The 20,927-nt window shown below is 39.7% G+C and overlaps 2 protein-coding genes across 2 annotated transcripts in view; one reads left to right on the forward strand and one right to left on the reverse strand.

Moving 5' to 3' along the window:
- The window catches only part of KCNT2 (potassium channel, subfamily T, member 2), a 154,945-nt gene extending 154,743 nt beyond the window's left edge, over window positions 1–202 (reverse strand). The window contains exon 1 of the mRNA XM_010566383.1: window positions 10–202. Coding sequence (XP_010564685.1) covers window positions 10–202 — 193 coding nt within the window. The remainder of the gene's footprint in view (window positions 1–9) is intronic.
- Window positions 203–493: 291 nt separating this feature from the next.
- CFH (complement factor H) overlaps window positions 494–20,927 on the forward strand; it is a gene marked incomplete at its 3' end in the record, with an annotated part of 30,772 nt that continues 10,338 nt past the window's right edge. The window contains exons 1-4 of the mRNA XM_010566384.1: window positions 494–656; window positions 17,176–17,361; window positions 19,195–19,300; window positions 20,647–20,723. Coding sequence (XP_010564686.1) covers window positions 494–656; window positions 17,176–17,361; window positions 19,195–19,300; window positions 20,647–20,723 — 532 coding nt within the window. The remainder of the gene's footprint in view (window positions 657–17,175; window positions 17,362–19,194; window positions 19,301–20,646; window positions 20,724–20,927) is intronic.

Raw genomic sequence — 20,927 nt, forward strand, 5'->3', positions numbered from 1 at the left:
CGCGCCCACCCAGCCGGCGCCAACGCGAACGCGCGCGCACCGCCCGCCGCCCGCCGCGGTTGACAACAAAGAGCTGTCCACCGCCATGCAAATGTTGTTTGGAGCCGCCGCGGGCAGGCGAGCCAATGGGATGGGCACTCCTTAGCATACTCCAGTGACGGCGCGGGAACTTCTGCCTGCCGACCAGTGGCAGCCCCGTCATTAGCGTACAGGGATTGGGGGCTTCTCGCCCCTCGGGGCGGGCGCGGTCCCTGAGGGAGCGGGGACCGCCGGCTCCTGCCACGCTTGGGCCGCGACACGCCGGCGGGGGCGCCGCGTTGCTCCCCAGGCCCGCCGAGGTGGCGGGCTGAGCGGGGCGGGTGGGAGCAGAGGCGCGCGCCTGTCCCCTCGGGGTGGCCGTTCGGCGGGCCTTGCCGGGTCTCGGGTGCCCCCGCACGCCGCGGCAGGGCAGGGGGCTCCGTGGGGCTGGTATCGCGGAGTACCCGTTTTCGGCATGCAGAACGGCGCTTGGCTGGCGGAGCCGCCTCACATCCCCAGCACCGGCTCGGTCCCAGCCCCTCCTTTGGGGGCGTTCATGGGGCTCCCTCACAAGCCTACCTCCTACAGCCAGCAACCGCCTCTTGTACCACCTAGGGCTTCCTCAGAAGTACTTTTGTGTAGGCCCCGAAATTTGAAAAATTAGGTGGTTTATCTTGGCAAGCTGTAAGTAGCCTTTGAGCAGACCCCCATGTTACTGATGGTAGGTCATCAGAGCATACTTGGGTCTTGGCTAACTTTCTTGCTCACGTTCAGTCAGTCAGGCATATCTTGTTAGTGACATATGTCTGATCCTGGTTTGTGCCAACTCTTCTGAAATCTCAGGTGCAAATGTGGTCAATTTCCACTTTTAATTAATTGGGGGGTTGTTGCACAGGCCCTGTAGAAACACAAGGAAGTTGAATTGTTCCAGTGATTGACATTTGTAGGCAATGCCTGAAAGTGGGAGACGCTGTAGAAAGTATTGGATTTCTTACATGACTGATGAAGCACATATTCCTGATACAATGATTTGTTTGAATTCACTGTCACCAAATTGAAATAGCGAACAATGTTTTTTAGATTTGCTCTTAAAGGTCCACTGTAACCTAGACTAACTGTCATACTTAGCATCTAATGCCCTAGTTCTGGTAAACATAAATACTACTACATTTTTGCAGCCTGTTGTGATTTGCCTTCCCGGATTAGGCCTTCACCTAAACTATTCAATTGTAGCATTCCTCTCCTAGAATGAAATCATGCACAGTCTTAACACTGGTGCAGTTTTTAGATTTAGATTTAGATTTTGCTGGATTGGGCTAAGTGATAAACAAGAAGTTATTTCCTAAATGTGGTTTAAATACCACATATTTAATTAGGTGCATGCATTCATACTGTGTATTGAAGAGTGAACCTTCTATTTTCCATTCAGTTGGATTTCTGTGTAGAAGGTAAGCTAGTTAAAAGCTGGTATGGCACATACACTATCAACTTAAGTATGGCAGCCTGCAGTGTATCACATAATAATGTGCCCTACTGAGAATCCAGCTCTGAGCTTCATGCTGTAGTGGAAAGAGTTCTACAGGTAACCAACTCCCAGTCCAATTCAGGACTGGGATTGTCTCTGCTGTTGTTACAGACAATGTATCTTTCCTTGCTTTTTTAGCACAGAGTCTTAAGCATAGCTTCTCTGATTGCTGTTTCTTTACAGAGATGCAATGTTGTAGCCCAGTAAAATGCTGGGATCACTGGGGTATGATGCTTAACCTTTTTCACAGCTTGCTGCATTCAGCATTTACAATGTGCTTCTCAGAAAGGCCTGTTAGATGAAGCAAAATAGATGCACATATGTGGCAAGAGTTCAAAGGTAAGTCACTCTTTGCTTTGGCTGATATGGGAAATAAATAGTGAATTACCCCTCTGCCACATTCTTGCCAGTTTTACAGTGCTGTGTTCTGAGGTCAGAGCTCTCAACAAGTCTAATTAAAAAAAGTCCAGGATCTTTCTTCTTTAGAATAGTCATTACATGCAGCCAATTTTTTCTTTCTTGGCTGCTTCTCCAGTTGAACAGGCTGTCTCTTCTAAGAAAACATTGTTTTCTCTCTCTGCCTGGGTATCTTTTCATCTTGCCAAAACTTGAGGTGGGGTGGAGCCTGTATATTATAATGGTTTGTTATAAAAATAAAGTAGTTAGTCTAACTGTAGTCCTTTTCTGAAGTCTGTGAATCATAGATCAGTCGGGAAATTAATGGTGTTTCTACTGTATCTACTAGCAGCCTTATTAATTTTTCCACCTTAATTGATTAATTTAACATTTGTTTTCATAGCTGAGGAGCTAAGTAGCAGTAGAAGCTTTTGCACTTTTTTTACAATGGAAATGCATTTCAGAATGGTAATAGCTGACTGGTAAACTAGCAACCTGGTCAATAGTTGAGTAGAGCTAATAGAAAGCAAACTCATAACTAAGACTATAGTCATGCAATTTATACAGAAGCTTAATTTTGTACTCCTAAGTAATATAAACTCTTTCCAGTAGAAAATTAACTGTGGTTTTTCATGTCTGACAGTATGAGGCTTGGTCACTCTGAAAATCTCTAAATGTATAAAATTGGACAGAGATGGGATTTTAGTCAGCTAATATTTTGATTAGCAACTCAAAACACCTGGGAAATGTATGTCTTCAAGCTGAGGAGACACTGAATCATCTGCTTGGAGACAGATGCTGTTACATATGAACTATTATGCTGGGTCACTATGCTTAAGCTGGGCATTCCTTCTGCCATGTTTGTGTGTTAAAGAAAAACTGTGACCCACGCTGTTCTTTCAAGGAGCAAATGTAGGTTTGTACTCTAGGGATGATTCTGGCCCTGAGAAGTGTCAGATGCATCTGTGGCCCTGACTTGGGGACTGAAAATAGACTTTAATGAATTTTTTTTTTTTAAATTTTAACTGGCTAGATAAAGGTGTGAAACTCTTTCCAAGTACTTAACTCTGAAGTTGGGGGTGGGGGGTGTCAAGAACTGTGTTACTGAGTTTACTGCTAGTGATTTGATATAGATCTTGGATCATACTGAGGTACAGAAAGAACTAAAAAAGTATTTAGGTTTCCTTTTTAGGTTACTCACTTACATTTTTGATGCTGTATAGATAAAACAGGCTGGCACAATGCAAATGTCTTCTGGACTTTCTGAACAGTTGCAGTGTATATGGAGGTATATATAGGTTATTAATACTGTACTTAATTCAAGATCTTCTGCCCCTCTATCTAAATCTGAATGATGCATTCTACTGTAACAAAGTAAATCAGATTATTGGGTTCATTTTTTATATTTTCCTCAAAAAGCTTGTAAGGTTTTCTCTATTATTGAACAGTTTAATTATTGACACTTACTGGGACATTCTTTACTGTTGGTATTGATACCTAAAATTATTCAGGTAAATCAAAGCCAAACCTGACTGCAAGCAGTTAAGAGAAGAATCTCACCCATGATAAACTGGTGAATTTCACCCTCTTGAAGTGTTGACTGTCCTCTGCATTGTGGTGCTGAAATAGACCTAGCAGGTACAGTTCTTACTCCTGTTCCCTCCATTACTTTTCAGTTCTATACCATGACTCAGAGAGTTGTCTTCCTCAGCTGATAAGCTTACTGTCCTAACTATTGTTTTTATTCTCCTAAATAATATTTTGAGATTGTGGTTGGGGTAAGAAAGAGCACTGGTGAAGATAAACTTTTAAAAGAAAAGGTGAAGAAGGATATGGCGTTTATGAAGCAAATGCACACTAAATCATTTTAAACAGTTCTGTAATGTGAGTAACTTCTACTTATTGTCCTTTCTAGGAAGATAGTCTAATATTGTCTAATGGGATTCAGTTAACTCACTAAGCGGACATACGTAAGACACTTACCATAAGGAGCAGTCTAGGCTGAAGTGAAAAACGGTAAGTGGAAATGCCTTCTTTGCAAGGTTTACATGCTTTCTGCTGTTTGTCTGTTGGTGCTAGTAAAGGGTTAGGCAGGCTGAAAGACTGATTGACTGAAAAATAAATGAATAAAGCTCATTTTGAGGCTTTTTCCCAGGTGCTCACTTTTTTGATTTTTTTTTTTTTTCCTCCCCATAATTAAGAAGTATCTGGATGTTTATGTTGCCAATGAGAACCTTTGGAACTCTCACATTTCTGCATGTTGATCAATTCTCACTTGAGTATGTCTGTGTGGTTTTGGGTTTAAGACTAGAACTGGGGAATAGAGTACTAACAGCATTGGGAAGCACATGAGACAGTTCTGCAGCTTTGCCAGCTGAATAGAATATTTAGAGACTCAGCATTCGCAGTTCACAAAATTATTTGGGGTTTAGATTAGTAAACTGTATTTAAACAATATTTGAATCACTTTAACTGCAATTTCACTTCCAAAGTAGTCTGCAAAGGTGGAGTCTTCTGTAGAAAAGAGAATATTGACATTATCTGTTAAAATGTGCCTAGATTAAATTCTGAAATGAGGAGTCCTTGCTGTTAAATATTGTTTATGTCAGAAAATAGAGTTTCAGCATTGAAAAAGGTACACTCCTCAGTTAAAAAAAAACCCAAACGTTATTTTCTAAGAAATCTGTTAGTATCTTTCTTTTTTTTTTTTTTTGCCTAGCTTTCAGGCCATCAACTCCAAAAGCAATCTCAAATCTGAAGTGCAGGACATAGATGCTTTACAGGACTAAAGTTAGGCATGCTGGACTGAGAGTCACAGCATCCTGCAATCTGAATGGATCTGAGAGGCTAAATCAAACCAACAGCAAAAACTGGTGAGAGGTGTATTTTAAGGACTCTCCCTGTTTGCCTACCATGATACAGGGCTGTTATTTAGTGATGTGAAATATATAAGTTAAAACTACATCAGTGTGAAATAGTTATCTAGAGGATGCCTTAATGGATATAAGCATTTAAGCTTATTGACTGCAATTTTGACTTTTTAAAATATATGTCTAAAAAGCATATATATCACCACTGTATACTAATACTTAGTAATGGACATAGCTCAGGCCAGGTTGCCTAAGTGAGTTCCCATTGAGTTGCAAGAGGGCAAAATGACCTTTAAGTCATATAGCCTTCCATTTTACCTTTATCTAATACTTCTGCTTCTTGAGGTTGATAGAAGGCAAAGGGATGTTGCTGAGCAGTGCAACATTTATAGGCCCCACAGTAGTTAGAGATTATAATTTTACATCCTTGCATCCAGAATATCTAGTTCTTGCACACTTACTTCGTATAATCTAACATGGATTTCTTCTTAGACCCATCCTTTTGTCTGTCCGTTACTGCTTGGGTAAGGGCAGCCTTTTTTACTTTCCCCATTTTTATGACCATAACACCATATCTGTTAGGTCAAAGATCAACTACTTATTTCCATTTCAATTCTAAGGATTGCCTGGACTTTGCTGTATTCTTTTCTGTCATTTCCTGTTCAGATGATTACTTGTGTCTTGCATCTTTCCCTAATACTTTCTGTTCCCACACATTATAATTTCAAAGCATCATGATTTTCTTACTTCTCCCTTACTGCAAAGGAATTGCTACTGCAATGCCACTCTTCTCTTTCACATCCTTTTCTCAAAAAGAACTTAGAATCATAGAATCACTTAGGTTGGAAAAGACCTTCAAGATCATCGAGTCCAACCATCATCATGTCCACTAAACCATGTTCTGGAGTACCTTGTCTACACGATTTTTGAATACCTCCAGGGATGGTGACTCAACCACTTCCCTGGGCAGCCCATTCCAATCTCTGACAACCCTCTCAGTAAAGAAATTTTTCCTACTATCCAACCTGAATCTCCCTTACTGCAACTTGAGGCCATTTCCTCTCGTCCTGTCTCCAGCCACCTGACAGAAGAGACCAGCACCCACCTCACTACAACCCCCCTTCAAGTAGTTGTAAAGAGCAATAAGGTCTCCCCTCAGCCTCCTTTTCTCCAGACTAAACAGCCCCAGCTCCCTCAGCCACTCCTCATGAGATTTGTGCTCCAGGCCTCTCACCAACTTGGTTGCCATTCTCTGAACACGCTCCAGCACCTCAATGTCTTTCCTGTAGTGAGGGGCCCAAAACTGAACACAGTACTCGAGGTGCACCCTCACCAGTGCCGCATACAGGGGAACAGTCACCTCCCTGCTCCTGCTGGCCACACTATTTCTGATACAGGCTAGGATGCCGTTGGCCTTCTTGGCCACCTGGGCACACTGCTGGCTCATATTCAGCCACCTGTCAACCAGCACCCCCAGGTCTCTCTCTGCCGGGAAGCTCTCCAGCCACTCTTCCCTAAGCCCATAGCACTGCATGGGGTTGCTGTGACTGAAGTGCCGGACCCGGCACTTGGCCTTGTTGAACTTCATACAATTGGCCTCAGCCCATAGATCCAGCCTGTCCAGATCTCTCTGTAGAGCCTTCCTACCCTCAAGCAGATCGACCCTGACTCCCAACTTGGTGTCGTTTGCAAACTTGCTGAGGGTGCACTCGATCCCCTCATCCAGATTATTAATAAAGATATTGAACAGAACAGGGCGCAACACCGAGCCATGGGGAACACCACTTGTGACCTGCCGCCAACTGGATTTCACCCCATTCACCACAACCCTCTGGGCTCATCCAGCCAGCCAGTTTTTCACCCAGCGAAGAGTACACTTGTCCAAGCCATGAGATGCCAGCTTCTCAAGGAGTATGCCATGAGAGACAGCGTCAAAGGCCTTGCTGAAGTCAAGGTAGACAACATCCACAGCCTCTCCCTCATCCACTAGGTGGGCCACCTGGTCACAGAAGGAGATCAGGTTGGTCAAGCAGGACCTGCCTTTCGTAAACCCATGCTGTCTGGGCCTGATCCCCTGCCTGTTCTGGACTTGCCATGTGAGTGGTCTCAAGACAAACCGTTCCATAATCTTGCCCGGTACTGAGGTCAGGCTGACAGGCCTGTAGTTCCCCAGGTCCTCCCTGGCAAGCCTCCAGTCCTCTGGGACCTCCCCTGTTGACCAGGATCGCTGATAGATGATGGAGAGTGGCTTGGCAAGGACCTCCGCCAGCTCCCTCATTACTCTTGGATGGATCCCATCAGGTCCCATAGATTTGTGAGTGTCCAGATGGCGTAGGAGGTCAGTAACTATTTCCTCCTGGATTAAGGGGGGTATATTCTGCTCTTCATCCTTGCCTTCCAGCTCAGGGGGCAGAGTACCCTGAGGATAACTGGTCTCCCTATTAAAGACTGAGGCAAAGAAGGCATTAAATAGCTCAGCCTTTTCCTCATCTCTGGTGGCAATGTTCCCTTCTGTATCCATTAAAGGATAGATATTTTCCTTGGGATTCTTTTTACTGTTCACATATTCGTAAAAACATTTTTTGTTGTCCCTTACAAGAGTGGCCAGATTTAGTTCTAGCTGAGCTTTTGCCTTTCTAATTTCCTGTCTGTGTGACCTAACAAGATCCCTGTACTCCTCCCAAGTTGCCTGCCCTTTCTTCCAGAGATGATAAACTCCTTTTTTTCTTGACTCCTAGCAAAAGCTCCCTGTTCAGCCAGGCCAGTTGTTTTCCTCGGCAGTTCGACTTGTGGCACATGGGAATAGCCTGGCCAGTGAGTTAGGTCAACATAAGCATATTGGTTTTGTCCCGTTTTTGTTTGTTAGTTTAAATGTACATTTGTTATGGCTTACTAGATTCTTGGCTGTTAGGGATGAGTCCCATTTTTGGTTCATTCTGAATCTTATAGCACAGTCTGGGGGCAGCAGGAGTCTGAGCACTACCATAGCATAAATAATAATTATGTTGTCCAGTAAGTTTCTGCAGTGTTTCTGCAGAAAGAAATGCTTATGTCACCTTTTTGCTAGGTAGCTGCGCTGTGTGCTGGACTAGTGACAGGAATAGTTGATGATAATTTTAATTGTCCTTCAAGAAAGCATAGCCATTGGGGGAATACTACTAATACATAATAAGACTTTTAAAAAACTTGTGATCATAATTTGCTACAACAGCAGCACAAGCTCCAGACTGCTCCATGTGTTTTTTCCAAAAGAAGTATTTATTTCTAAACAAATCTTGCTATTCTTACAAACCTTTAAATCTTTAATGATCCTATTTACTTTTTATTGTGTATTTTGCATTTTGAATTTTGCATATCTCTTTATTTTACTGTCTGATACGCCTTCCAGAGTACAATGCTGCAGTGTTTGGAATTATTTAAACTTAAAGGAAAAAATGTTCATGGAGTCTGCCTATCTTTCCACTTGGTGCCTATTTTTTAAATGGCTATGCAGTAGCAGACTGTTCTGCTTGGCACAAAACGTTTGATAGTGATTCAGAAACAGTAACAGACTGAAATAGCCCAAAGTGAGAACAGAGTTTTAAGGTCACTGTAAAGTTGCAAAGCTAGGGCAGAAGGAGAAATGTGAAGAATTTCCAGTTTGATTATTCCTTTGAAAGGATTAAAAAAATTGGAGATGGTTTTGGATTTTTTGTCATGTGTCTAATTAAACTGAAATCTTGGTAGGTAGAGGGCATGTTTTCCACAGCCTGACAAGCATGACTCTGTACTGCAAGCGTGATCCTTATAAGGCTGTTTCAGACACAGGACACATAATATGACCTGATCTTTTTATTCTTATTTGCTAAACCATCATAGCACGGATCCAGAAAGGAACAGCATCCACTTCAGAGCTACCTGTGGTCCTGGTGCACCACAGTCCTTTGACATCTGTGGTGACCTGGAAAGAAACTGTAGGAACAAGAGAAATAGCAGCGCTGCAGCAGGCAGAGAGAGAGCTGGTGGGAAATGGTGATAACTTCTGAATTGCCTTCCAATGAGTCTCCACTTGGCTGCAAGTAGGAGGACTTTATTTAAAACTAGAGATACTGACAGCTGCTTTTATATAGGAGAGCATCTTTTTTTGCAAAGAACACCTTTTCAAGTAATTTTCACTTCACTTTTGAGTACAGAGCACTAAGGGAGGAGAACATGATGGTGCTTAAGAGTAATCAGAAGTGTGGTACAAAATACTTTTAGAATTGGACATTATATGTCTCCTGTCATTGCTGCAAAACCATGCCTGAACACATGCTGTTATCTAATTTGCATCAGAAGAAGCTGAAGGAATATTCAAAGAATTCTTAATATTGTTTTTCTGTTTGCAAGGCTGCTCACATGGCCCATCTGTGGTAAAATGGCCTGAACAGCAACAGCTGTTAAGATAGGAATGTGAGTTCAAGCATCTAAAACTGTCTGAGAATGCATATGCTACAGCTGATCATATTAAAGGGGATGACAACCATCAACCAGATTAAACAGTAATCAGGGAGTTACGGAGTGAGTTTTGAAACAAGGGAGGTGCCAATTTAGAAACAAATGTAAGGGACAAATAAAACTTTGTAACAGTAGGGAGAACAGTGGGAACAGAGCAAGCAGTCAAAACCAGAGGAGTTGGGTTTGACACTGTTGTATGTTTACCCACTGGTACCAAAACCTCTGTCTGGGCCAGGCAGAGCATCCTCCCTCTCTGACTCCGCCAGCAGCCTGCATCCAGCTCGGGCAGTGACAGTGTGGGGTGCAACAGGTAGGGACTCACAGCTGGGGTTGTGTTTGTGACCTTGTATGGTGCTTTCTCCCCAGCGTGTGCGCATTAGCAGGTTGTGAGGTGCAGCACAGGTACACATTGAGCACCCACATCTCCTGCAGAAGGGATGTGTGAGAGGGGGACTGTGTGTATAACTATGGGTGGGTGAGTGCACAACTTTGTGTGCACGGTTAGAACTTTGGGGGATTGGTGAAGAAAAGTCATTTAGAAATTTGTTAGGTGTTTATTAGCATTTTGTCTGTTAACAGTGTCTTATCTGTTGTATTGCCAATACTGAACCTGAATGTGTATTTCACTGATTGCCAGTTAATTATGTGCTATTAATAAATCAATAAACCAGTTTGATTGTGATTCGGTTTAAACTAAGTGAAGAGTGCAGTTTTTCCCTGTCAGACCATTAGGTTGTAATTGTAGATATTACGTGATGTGTAACGTCATTACGAGTTAGAGAAGTTGCCTGCCAGTGGGAGGAGAGACAACTGTTGACAATGAAAAGATAATCTCACTTTTAGTATAGTGGGATAGGACCGTTTCATGAAGATTTTGGGGCAAAACAGTGACTGTTTCTAGAATTCTGCGGGCTCCAATGTTGTCATTAAACTCAAGTGTGACAGCAAGCATGCTGTTAGAACATGCTGAAATTATACTGGTCAGAGATGCTATTTCAGCAGTGACTAATTAAGCTCCTATTACTAGTAATCACTAGTTCCGTAGTGGAATACACTGACTTCCTCGTATCTGTCTTCCTAACAGAAAATGGCTTCCAAACACTGTTCTCAAAATGATTCAGGTTTGAACAAACACTCTGAATTTTGATGTTAAGCCCCTGCATTGAGCAGGGAATGAATAAAGTCTTGAGTAACTTGGTCTGACCTTATAACTACTTTTTGTGCAGGAGTTTTGGACAAGATAACTTCCTGAGGTCCCTTCCAGCCTGAACTTTCCTATGACATGCAGTTTTGCTAGTGCAGGGAATATGTGGTGATATTTTGGCTGTCTGGCTGTGCCCACAGCAACATTTAAGTGCAGTCACACCCATTCTCAAAGCAGACACAGAAGCTCTGCTTCGGTAGGTAAAATCCAGCTGCCTTTGGCTGCGCAACTACTTCAATCTTTCTGCCTTTCTTATCAGTAGGAGGTAAGGGTCCTCTAGAGATGACTTTTTGCCTGCCTTAGAGGTCCTGAGGCATGGTTTGCCTATATGCTCTGTTTTATTAGAGGCTAGAGATGACCAAGTCATGATTAAAGACATCAGTTTTGAATCAAGTGATAGCCCATGGAAGAGGTAAGGAAGGGAATAAAGATTAACTTCCTGATTTTATTTCCATTTGGTTAGGGTTAGTTTAATCAGTGACTTAAGATCACAAACACAAGACTGGAAAGGACTGAGTCTGGTCCCTTGCTTTGTGATCGAAGATGGTTTCTTTGTATAGGCCTACATTATGCCTATAAAAAGATTACTTCAAAGCCTCACTACTTAAGCTGAAAATTAGAAGACTCACCTAAATTTATTCATAGGAAGTTTAGACGTATCTGCTCTTGTGTGCTGATGTTATCTTTTAGCTTAAATAGTTTTAACATTGCCTGTATTCATAGAGAGCAGTCAGGAAATTTGTGGTAAATTTTCAATTCAGTTCCAGTTTTGGTTCAGCTGTAGCTGAAAGGTGTGTTTCAAGCTTGTAATGATTTGGCCAGCGGTTTAATCACCTGAAAGCAGTTTGATAAAACCTGAACCACTTTGAGCTTCCCAACATCAGAAAATACAACACTTAAAATTGGAGAAATTATAGAACCCATGCCTGCAGCATGGATTTTTACAGCTAATTGGTTTGAGCCACTGTCTCTGGCCTGGAATTGGAGTGCCTCCTAGCACTCTGCCTCAATGTTTTTCCCACTCTCTGAGCTTCCCACAGTGGTTAAGGAATTGGAAAGCAGCAGTGTCACTGCTACATTTGAAGAGCAGTTAGTACTGCTGCTGTGACAGGGAAGACTAAACCAGGGAAGGTTAAAACCTCCTCCCTCACCACTGCAAGGAAACTAGCTTTTGCACCCAGCAGCCCACTTGTACAGAAGCATGTAAATGCTTGCATGTACAATAATGGATGCAGAGAAGACAAGTGGGACTGTCTTGGTGCAGTTAGAGCACTGCTGTCTGCAGCAGCACACAGTTCTCTACCACAAAACAAAAGGAATTAAAGATTTGGGCAGTGAAGTTGTGTGAGGAGCTGTTTCTTAGAGCTGAACTTAGGCAGGTGTAAAAAAAATCTTTTTACTGATCGGGTATGCACCAGTAACTGCAAAATGGATGCAAACCAATCATCACAGGGTCATGGAACAGCGTGAGAGTTCATTCTCCACATATGAGTCACTTGGCAAGAGAAAGGGGGAGGGAAAGGAAGAGATGTTATGCTGTCTGGAAGAGCTCTTTAGGTGAAACAGCTAAATGCCATTTTTCACTAAGACCATTCCTTAGAACTGGTAACTGAAAACAGAGCCCAGGTTAAAAAAAAAAAAAGAAAAAAAATTAATTCCGGCTGCATTTTGAGATGCAAAAAAAGTTTTAACTGGTTTGGAATTCAGGTTTTATTTGAGATCTGTTCACTAAACACACTACTTTTTATCCTATATCAGTAGGCTAATAAAGCCAGTGATTATAAGGGTATGTTATGTGGTCTTTTGGGAGCATATACCAGATCGATCTGTATATACTCCATGCCAGTCAAGACATCGCCACTATGGGGTATCTGGTGTGCAGCTGTTGTGCATCCATCTCCTGAGAGCACTTTGTACTTTTACATTTTTTTCCCTAATTCTCAGTATCAAATACTTCTGGTCATATGATCCACGTTTCCACTGGAGTGCACTTCTTATAAAGTCAAGACATTTAATGGAAACATTAATAAGACTGTTTACATGAATCCATGAGGAGTTCCTCTGTTAGCCCAGTTTGTCACATAGTTCTTTTAGCACTATCATTATTTTTCTTTGCATAGTTCATTATCCATCTTACAATTCATTCACATCTCCATCTTATCATTTCTCATGTGATACTGAAACAAGTACTTCAGCATCACATAGGTTTTTTAATCAAGTATTTGATCAAGTACTTTTCCTTTGCTCTGGGTAGTTGGTTATCTTATACAAGAGCCAGTGGGTTAGTAAGTCACATTTTGTATTTTTGTCTGCTTTTTATTTCAATTGTTTTCAACATAGATCTCGAATGATATGCGTTTAGTACAGAAGTTTGTATTTACACACATTTAATTTGAATTTCTGTTTTTTAACTAAGCATATAAGACACAAGGAATCACAAAATAATTTATTTGTACAACTTCTTTTGGATACTAAAAGAAATAAGCTTATCTGAGTATGGAAGGAATTAATTAATATGAAAAAAAAAAGAGGTATGATGTAAAAACAAGCAGACTGCAGGGAAGGACTGTGTCAACCAAAATTGCAGACATTTATTTATTTATTCATTTAGCAAAGTTTGGAGAGGGAAAAAAAAAAAAAGAAAAAATTCGGTGTTGCAAGAGGATTAGGGGAAGTGGCTGCTGAAACCAGAATATAAATGCTTTGCAAGGTCAGTCCCTAGAGCAGTTGGTGAGTAGAATAGGAGTGCAAATAACACAAAGTAATAAAAGAAAGTAGGCTACAATACTAAATGTGTTTGCTGAGTTTCTGAATCTCTAGGATGTCATTCCTGGGGTATACAGCTCTGTTCTTATGCTGGATTTATTGTGCCGCAGAAAGAGGTAAGCTTTAATGTGAAAAAAAACCCAAATCGTTCTTAAAGCGTATGTAAAGATGGTAACTAAAACAATATGTAAATAAAATGTTTGCATTGTAGCCTATTTTAATAAACTTCTGACAACAATAACTGAGATTTCTTCTGGCAGTATTTAGCACCTTTAGTATTTAGTATCCTTTCATAGGTATTATTTCACCTATTTATTTGGATAACTACTGCTGTTATTAATCTGTTGCACGACTTCTTTAATGGTTAGTATCCCTATAAATTAGAGCCAGACAACTCATTTGTTATTAATTATGTTAATTATTCTAACATCTAAAACCTGTAAACAGCTGGTAGATTAAAATAGAAAATATTCAATAAATATGCATTTCTTTCTGTCTGGAATAATCTGTGAGATAAACTGAGAAAGAGGAATGATTACTAAATTGACTGAAAAGCTTACAAAATATCTGTTGACTGACAGACTTTTTAATCCAGGTATGCTTTTGTACATGTTTAAAAAAGCAGCTTTCTGTCTGGGTTTCTTTACATAGACTGTTGTGGAAAGGTAGCTATGTGTTTTTGAGCTAGTGTGTCTTTGCTTGGTTCGGGTTGTTTTTAATTTTAGATGACCTTATTAATCAAAACAACCATCTGATGGATTTTACTTCGAAAAAAATGAAAAATCAGGACATTAATTAAATGTATTATCTTTTTTGTATCTGCTTATAATAAATACTGCTCCAAAGCAACTAATAAAGTGTAATCTGTTTGCAAAGAAGTCCAGAAAAGTCCTGGAATTTGAAAAGAAAGTTTGCCTGAATTTGCACTTCCTGTTCACAATGCTTTCTTTAGGTCAGTGAGATTGCAATGGAATGTGAATGTAGCAATGTTTGATTTATCCGGGACAACTATTGCCATGGGTCATGCAGGGTTCTTAGTTCAAGCTTCATATTGAAAGTCTATGTGAGTTATTCAAGAGCTGGGGTTTTGCACAAGGGCTGAAAAATACTTCTACCTGAATTCATAGTTTGTGCTTGACTTCATGGAAGTTGCCACTGGCATAATGATGGCAAGAAAGCAGCTTGAGCTATTTCTAACTGAGGTTAAATCACACATAGATACAAAATGATTAATTCCAGCTCTCCTGGTCTCTCACTAAAGGATTTGAAGGTATGCATTTTGTGCATGCTTTCTAATATAAAAATAAAACCCTCCCAATTTTGGTGACTACACATGGTGAGTGATGTAATTAATATAGTTTTGAAGTACATTGTGTCAGCAAATTTTTTCTTCTCAACCTACTAAGAAACTGCATTAAAAAAAATAATTAGCTGTAGTCATGTATGTATTATATACATACTATGACAGTTGATGGTAATGCGTAGTTTGACATCAGGGCAGGAATGGCCAATCAGAGAGAGTTGAAATAAAACCCAGAAAGAAGCATGTCTTAGTAATGATGAAGAGACAGACTATGAAGAGATTATCTTTTGTGCCTTTTTTTTTTTTTTTAATATATAAACAAGGAGGAGTTAAGCAGCCCCATTCTGCACAACAGGCAGTAAAAATATAATACAACTCAGAATTCAGGGAGGAATAGAGCAGAGAAGCTCTCCCTGTACTAAATAGCCTATTTTCAAAATCATAGAATTCAGAGTGTGCTTTCTCAGCTTGCAAACTGAAAGCACTAATTTTCATAAGCTCTAATGAAAAATATGTAGAATTAGAAAAATTCATTTTCTCACCATTGCAAAACACTTTTTGGACCAAACTAACTTTTTAACACATTTGAAAGACAGAACTAGGTAGAGGAGTCTTGTTCATTTCGCTTATTCCTGCATTTTGCAAAAACGTTAAAAAGTGAATGTGTCTTAATCTTGCTAAGAAAAGTAGTTCCTACTACCTTTTTTTGATAGTAAGGTAGTACCCTCTAGTGGACAGAAGCAATACTTTTTACTCAGATGTAATCAATCATTCATAGGTGGGCGCATACTCATTGAAGTAGTTGGAAAAAAATGTGAACATGTGGGCATACTCTTCCTTTAGCACCTCAGCAGTGTTGTCAAAGCTTGTCTACTTCTGGCTACTTAAGACAGCCAAAATAAAGTTATTAGATCTCACAATTAACATTTTTTTCTTTATATTTTCAAAATGCCATAGCTGTAGAACACTTAAAATTATAAAGCCTTCTTGTTCTTGTAACGAATATTTAAACAATTTTTATGCCTCTAATTTGGTAGCTTCTCCACTGACTGAAATAAAAACTGTGAGTGTTCAGGGGTACGTCTTTGTATAACTAAATTAAATTCACTTTCCACACATTGATGTGGAAGATTGGGTATTTAATCTGTTCACTTTGTATTAGAAATCACAGCTACTTAATCTGTGGTTGTGATCTCCACAGTTTAGTTCAGCAAGCCATAACTCCACATTCCTCACATGAGGAAAGATTCTAAATATTTTTCCTGTAGTCCCACTTTCAGGCAGCACCTGGACAATCTGCAGGAAAGATTCAGTCAGAGTATTGCTGCTTTCTCAAACCTGCGGCCTCAAAACTAAACTTGTGAGAGGACTTTTGTGCCAACTCTCTACTGAGCAATGAATCTACTCACCAAGAAATTTCCTTCTCTGGTGGACATTTCTTCTCCCATTTATTTTCTATACAGAGGTTTCATTTCTTTTCCAAGGCTTTATTTCTCAGAGGTTGTTTTATTTATTCTTGATGAATTCTCACCTTTCATGTTCAGATGTAAACCAGACTTCATTGCATCTAGTTAACTAGACTGCCCAGACTCTGTTACTCTGCATAAAGCTTCAGCCTTTAAAATAAGTACATTTCAGTCACCCAAGCACAGAGAATTAGTCACTGAAATTAGGTCACTTATTATAAACAACAACAACAAAATGTTTCTGAACAAAGATCATTTAGTCTTTCACTAACAGCTTCACAACATTTGTTTCTTTCTCCTTTAGTCTGATTTTTCTCATGCTCAAGCTGTTGAGGAACTTCTTAATAAAATTAAATCAGGCTCATTTCTTGTAATTCATATGGGCTTGGCTGTACATTTCATGGACACTGAAAAAGGCCCAGGAAGGAGCTTTTGGGGAAGATGGTGTAATATTGAGCTAATGAGAAATATCAGACAACACCATTCACCCCCCCAAATTGAGTCAAAATGCTTTGAAGCTAACAAAGGTCAAAGTGAATATCCAGAATTAATTACATCATGTAATAAGTAACGTGTCATAAGAAGTGACGTCATGGACAGGAAGAAGTAAGTTTTGGAATATCAGGTGATCTTGGCCTGGAGAGAAAGTTTAGGCAATGTAAAAGTGAGGGGACATTTGACAGAACTTGATCAAATGACACATGACCCTAATGTCAGTAAGGATGGTGGTGGCTGCAGAAGAAAATAGTTTGAAAGGAAACTCTACAGAGTGCACAGAGCTGTTCTCTGTGGTCATGGAAGGACAGGCGTGAAGGAGCTCCTGCAGATGGAAGGGTAAGAGATGTCTGTGGTTAGAACCAGAACACGAATCTTGTCTCAGTCTTTGTAACTAAAATCTATTCAATGAATTGTGACTGTCCCGTGTGGTTTCTTGGCACTTGCTTGACTATTCTTATGTCCTTCTAAATGTCTCTTCATATTCCTAATGTGGATTCTCGGCGGTTTTCTATTTTGTGATGATTAAATAGAATACATATGCTTGTTTGATCACAAATGTCCACAGGATTTCTTGCTACATTTTCTGTTGTAGAATTATTTTGGCATTTGTAGCATGTGCTTTAGTCACCGGTATTTTTATTTACAATTTTTAGCTTGTGAAGAACCTCCTCCTAGAAGGGTTAAAGAAGTGCCTACTGAAAGATGGGACAAACCTCCCTATCCACATGGCACTCAAGTAACATACAGATGTCGGCCTGGGTATATAAAACTTGGACGAATTGTGTTTGAGTGTGCTGATGGAGCATGGAAGCAACACCTTCCAGGGGCAGAATGCAGAAGTAAGTATTTATGCAAAATATGTGAAAACACTTGACCTGACAGCTCACATTCCTTGCCAGTGATGTCAATATGAAATTGCCATTGTATCTTTACCTGTAACTTACTTATTGCAGCATCCTTTAAAATATCATCCTAAAAAGTATGCATGCATAAGGAAACATTTTTGGAAGGTCCTTTTCTTCAGATCAAAGGATTATAACTTTTTTTTCTTTACAGAAGAAGATCCTACTCTAGGCCACCCTTATTAACTGGATGTATGTTAAGTTATTAAGTTATTAGGAGCTTGCTTCCACAATTTTAGAAAAAGTCTAATGCAGATGAAATTTACAGTCTAAGTAGAATAAAGCACTAACCTAGCGTCTGAATGCGAGTCAAGAAACAGTATTGTCTTCTTTTCAGTTTATTCGACTAGTTCTATGAAAGATATAATTTCTTGGAAGTGGGAAATTATTTTTCCTTGCCTTCTCTTTTAATCTGTGAAGGAAAAGTCACGATTAGGGTGACAGCTGCTACTTATTATCTCTAGTATACTGTCTTAAGAGTTTGGAAGTATCTCACACCCTCATACAGAATTCATTAGTGAAGAAATTGAAGTTTATTATTGTTAGTCAGTAGATACATCTTTTCTGTAATAAATGAGTTTTAAACACAAATTTTAGACACATGAGCTTTTTTTCTTACATATCTAACATACAGAATTTTTACTGGTAGAGTGTAAATATTTGGTTTGATAATATAAAATTAAGTCCCAGGTGACATTCAGAGATGAATACAAATCATGAGTAAAAATGAATTAATAAAGCTGTTACTATTTTCTCTTAGATTTTTTATTTAGTCACCTTCTCAGATTGTATATATATTTGTATAACTATTCAGTGAACATGGGTCTTTCAAGTTATACAAAAGTTGCTTTTTAGCAACATATTTTAGTAAATACTGCCACCCAGTGAATAGATACTGACACTGGCAAGGTGCAGGTGGAAGGAGAAAGGGGATGCTCTGCCACAGGTGAAGTGATCCTGTTCCCTTTTCAGGATAGGCCACCCTAGATGGTAAAATGGATCATGACATTGTCCATTTTCTCTGGATCACACTGGAGCAGGTGTAGGGCCTACTTAAGCACCTCTTCCTTCGAAAAACCAAGGATGTTGATACTTTCCAAGAAATTAAATTGCCTAGCTCAACAAGGACCAGGAAAGATTTCTTCTGAGGAGGCCTGATAGGTTTTAGCTATGCAGTTTATTTTGCAGTCCATATTATAACATCAAAAGTGGATGAATGAGGTGTATGGTGTGTTTATCTTTGCAATTATTTTGGGAATCGAGGGCAAGTAGTTAGGGCCAGACCACAGGAAAAGTCCTATGGGGAACTTTGAGCAGAAAGGACTGAGGACCAAAAGACTCCTGTGGCCTTAGATCATCCCTCTTTACTCAAAACAATTCCCATCAGATTGAGGAAATTTCATTTCCAATCATGGATGGATTCTGTAGGAGAAGCTTTGGACAAATTTATGCCACAAGTTGTATGAAAAGCTGAAGCTACATCTTGCCATTAAATTTGTCATACAACTTAAGATGAGCTCAGCCTTTTTAAAGGAATAAAACCTGCTAATTTGTTTTTAATTAAAAAAAAAATCAGCAGATCCTTACTGCAATATGTTCTCATTGAGGATAGTGATTAAAAAAAGGGATGTTGATCACGCTGATGCTGAGCATTTTTTAATTTTTGAAAGGCCCATACTCGCTGTAATTACTAGAAAGTGCTATCTTTCACACTTTCATATTCCTGTGCATGGTGTAAGTAATTTTTTTCTTCTTCTTTTTTTTTACCAGATAAGCCCTGTGGACATCCTGGAGATACTGAGTTTGGTTCCTTTGAACTTACCAGTGGAAGTGAATTTGTATTTGGTGCCAGAGTTGAGTACAGATGTAATGAGGGGTAATACTTACTTAATTCAATACATAGGAGTTAACATAAGGTGTTAATGTTAAAAGAAGTGTCAGTTACAGATTTATTGTCTGTAACTTAGCTTACTATTATTTAATGCATGGTTATTGTTTAATTTAAATTTCTGCAATTACAGTAATACTAAAGGTAACTCTTTCTCATGTCTGGTGCTATCGGAGTAACTGAACTCATGCACCTGAAACTGTCATGCATGGTGTCTAAAATATGTAAGGCTGTAGCTAAATTGAAATCATGGTTGCCCAAGTATAAAACAAACAAAACCAGTGATCTGTCTGTAAAGCTACCTCATGACTCCACTAGCCAGCCAGTTCAGATGGAAATGCAGCTTTGCACGCTGGAATCAGTGCTCTCAGTAGGCAGTCATGATGGAATTATGTTAGCAAAGTCATTCCGCCATGCAACAGAGTCTCCTATTCAGAACCACAACTCATCAGTCCTGCTTAAATAATTTTGTGCATTATGAAGTAAAATGTATTGTAAAAAATGTTTGAAGGAAGGCATGTCTGGTAGACTCACTAACTGTTTTCACTGGCTGTTTGGAAGAAATTCTTCTCTCTTCTTCCTCTATTCATCTTCTCCAATGAAAACTGCAACAAGACAAATATGTAATATTGTGCTTAGTTAAGTACGCCTATGACTGGATTCTTTCCTCTGGAAATGCAAATCAGTTATAAGCATGGTACAGTGGTTTAGCCATGCTTTTGCAGTCTTTGTATTGCTGGAATCTAGTCTGAATTCCACAACAAGATTTCCAAAATCAGTATTCTCCTTAATCCCTTAAGTTCAGACAGTTCTTCACTGTCATTTCAGACTAGCTGTACTTCCTCTGACTACATTTCAGACAAAGCAGAAGCCATGGCATTGTGGCCATGTTGCCCTCAAACCTAAGGTAATACTAGCTCATCAAAGCATGAGGTACATATGGTTTGGATTAAGTCCTATTTTGATGCTGTTACATGGCTTTCAGTCATACTAGAGCACAGGCAACAGGAGTTTTACTCTGCTTGCTACTCACTGTGTAAATTGCCCCTTAGTTATTTGTTATGTAACCAAAGCTTGTTATCTCTGTAATGAAGAAACCATCTTACTGATTACTTCCTACTTTCTGATTTTTTTTCGTATTTTTTGCCATATGCAATTGAAAGATACAAAACAGGGAAGATGCAGGCCAAAAAACTACTCGGTTTTGTCACGTTTTGGTTAGTCTGTGCTGGAACATAAGAAACCTACTTCCTTTGCTTCAAAAACAGCAGCACTGCTGTTTCTGTCACACAATGAGACTGTATTTTAGCATTGTTTACTTTTTATTCCGTAAGATACCGGATGCTCAGCCAAAGAAATTACCGTGAGTGTCAGGCAGATGGATGGAGCAATGACATCCCTCACTGTGAAGGTAAATGGAGTTTGACATTTAATTCTTTATCAAACTGTCTTTTTATCTGTCTGATACTATCCAGAACTAGTCTGTGATCTCCCTACTAGTATTAATTGACATTTGTTTAAATTCAAGTTATGCAGCAGTGAAATTCTTACAATGACTGCTTAGCCATTTTAGTCCAAGAAGCACTCAAGCTTTTGTTAAAAAGAATTCACAAAA

Source organism: Haliaeetus leucocephalus, unplaced genomic scaffold, assembly GCF_000737465.1.
Source record: "Haliaeetus leucocephalus isolate CR32 unplaced genomic scaffold, Haliaeetus_leucocephalus-4.0 Scaffold208, whole genome shotgun sequence".
Lineage (NCBI taxonomy): Eukaryota > Metazoa > Chordata > Aves > Accipitriformes > Accipitridae > Haliaeetus > Haliaeetus leucocephalus.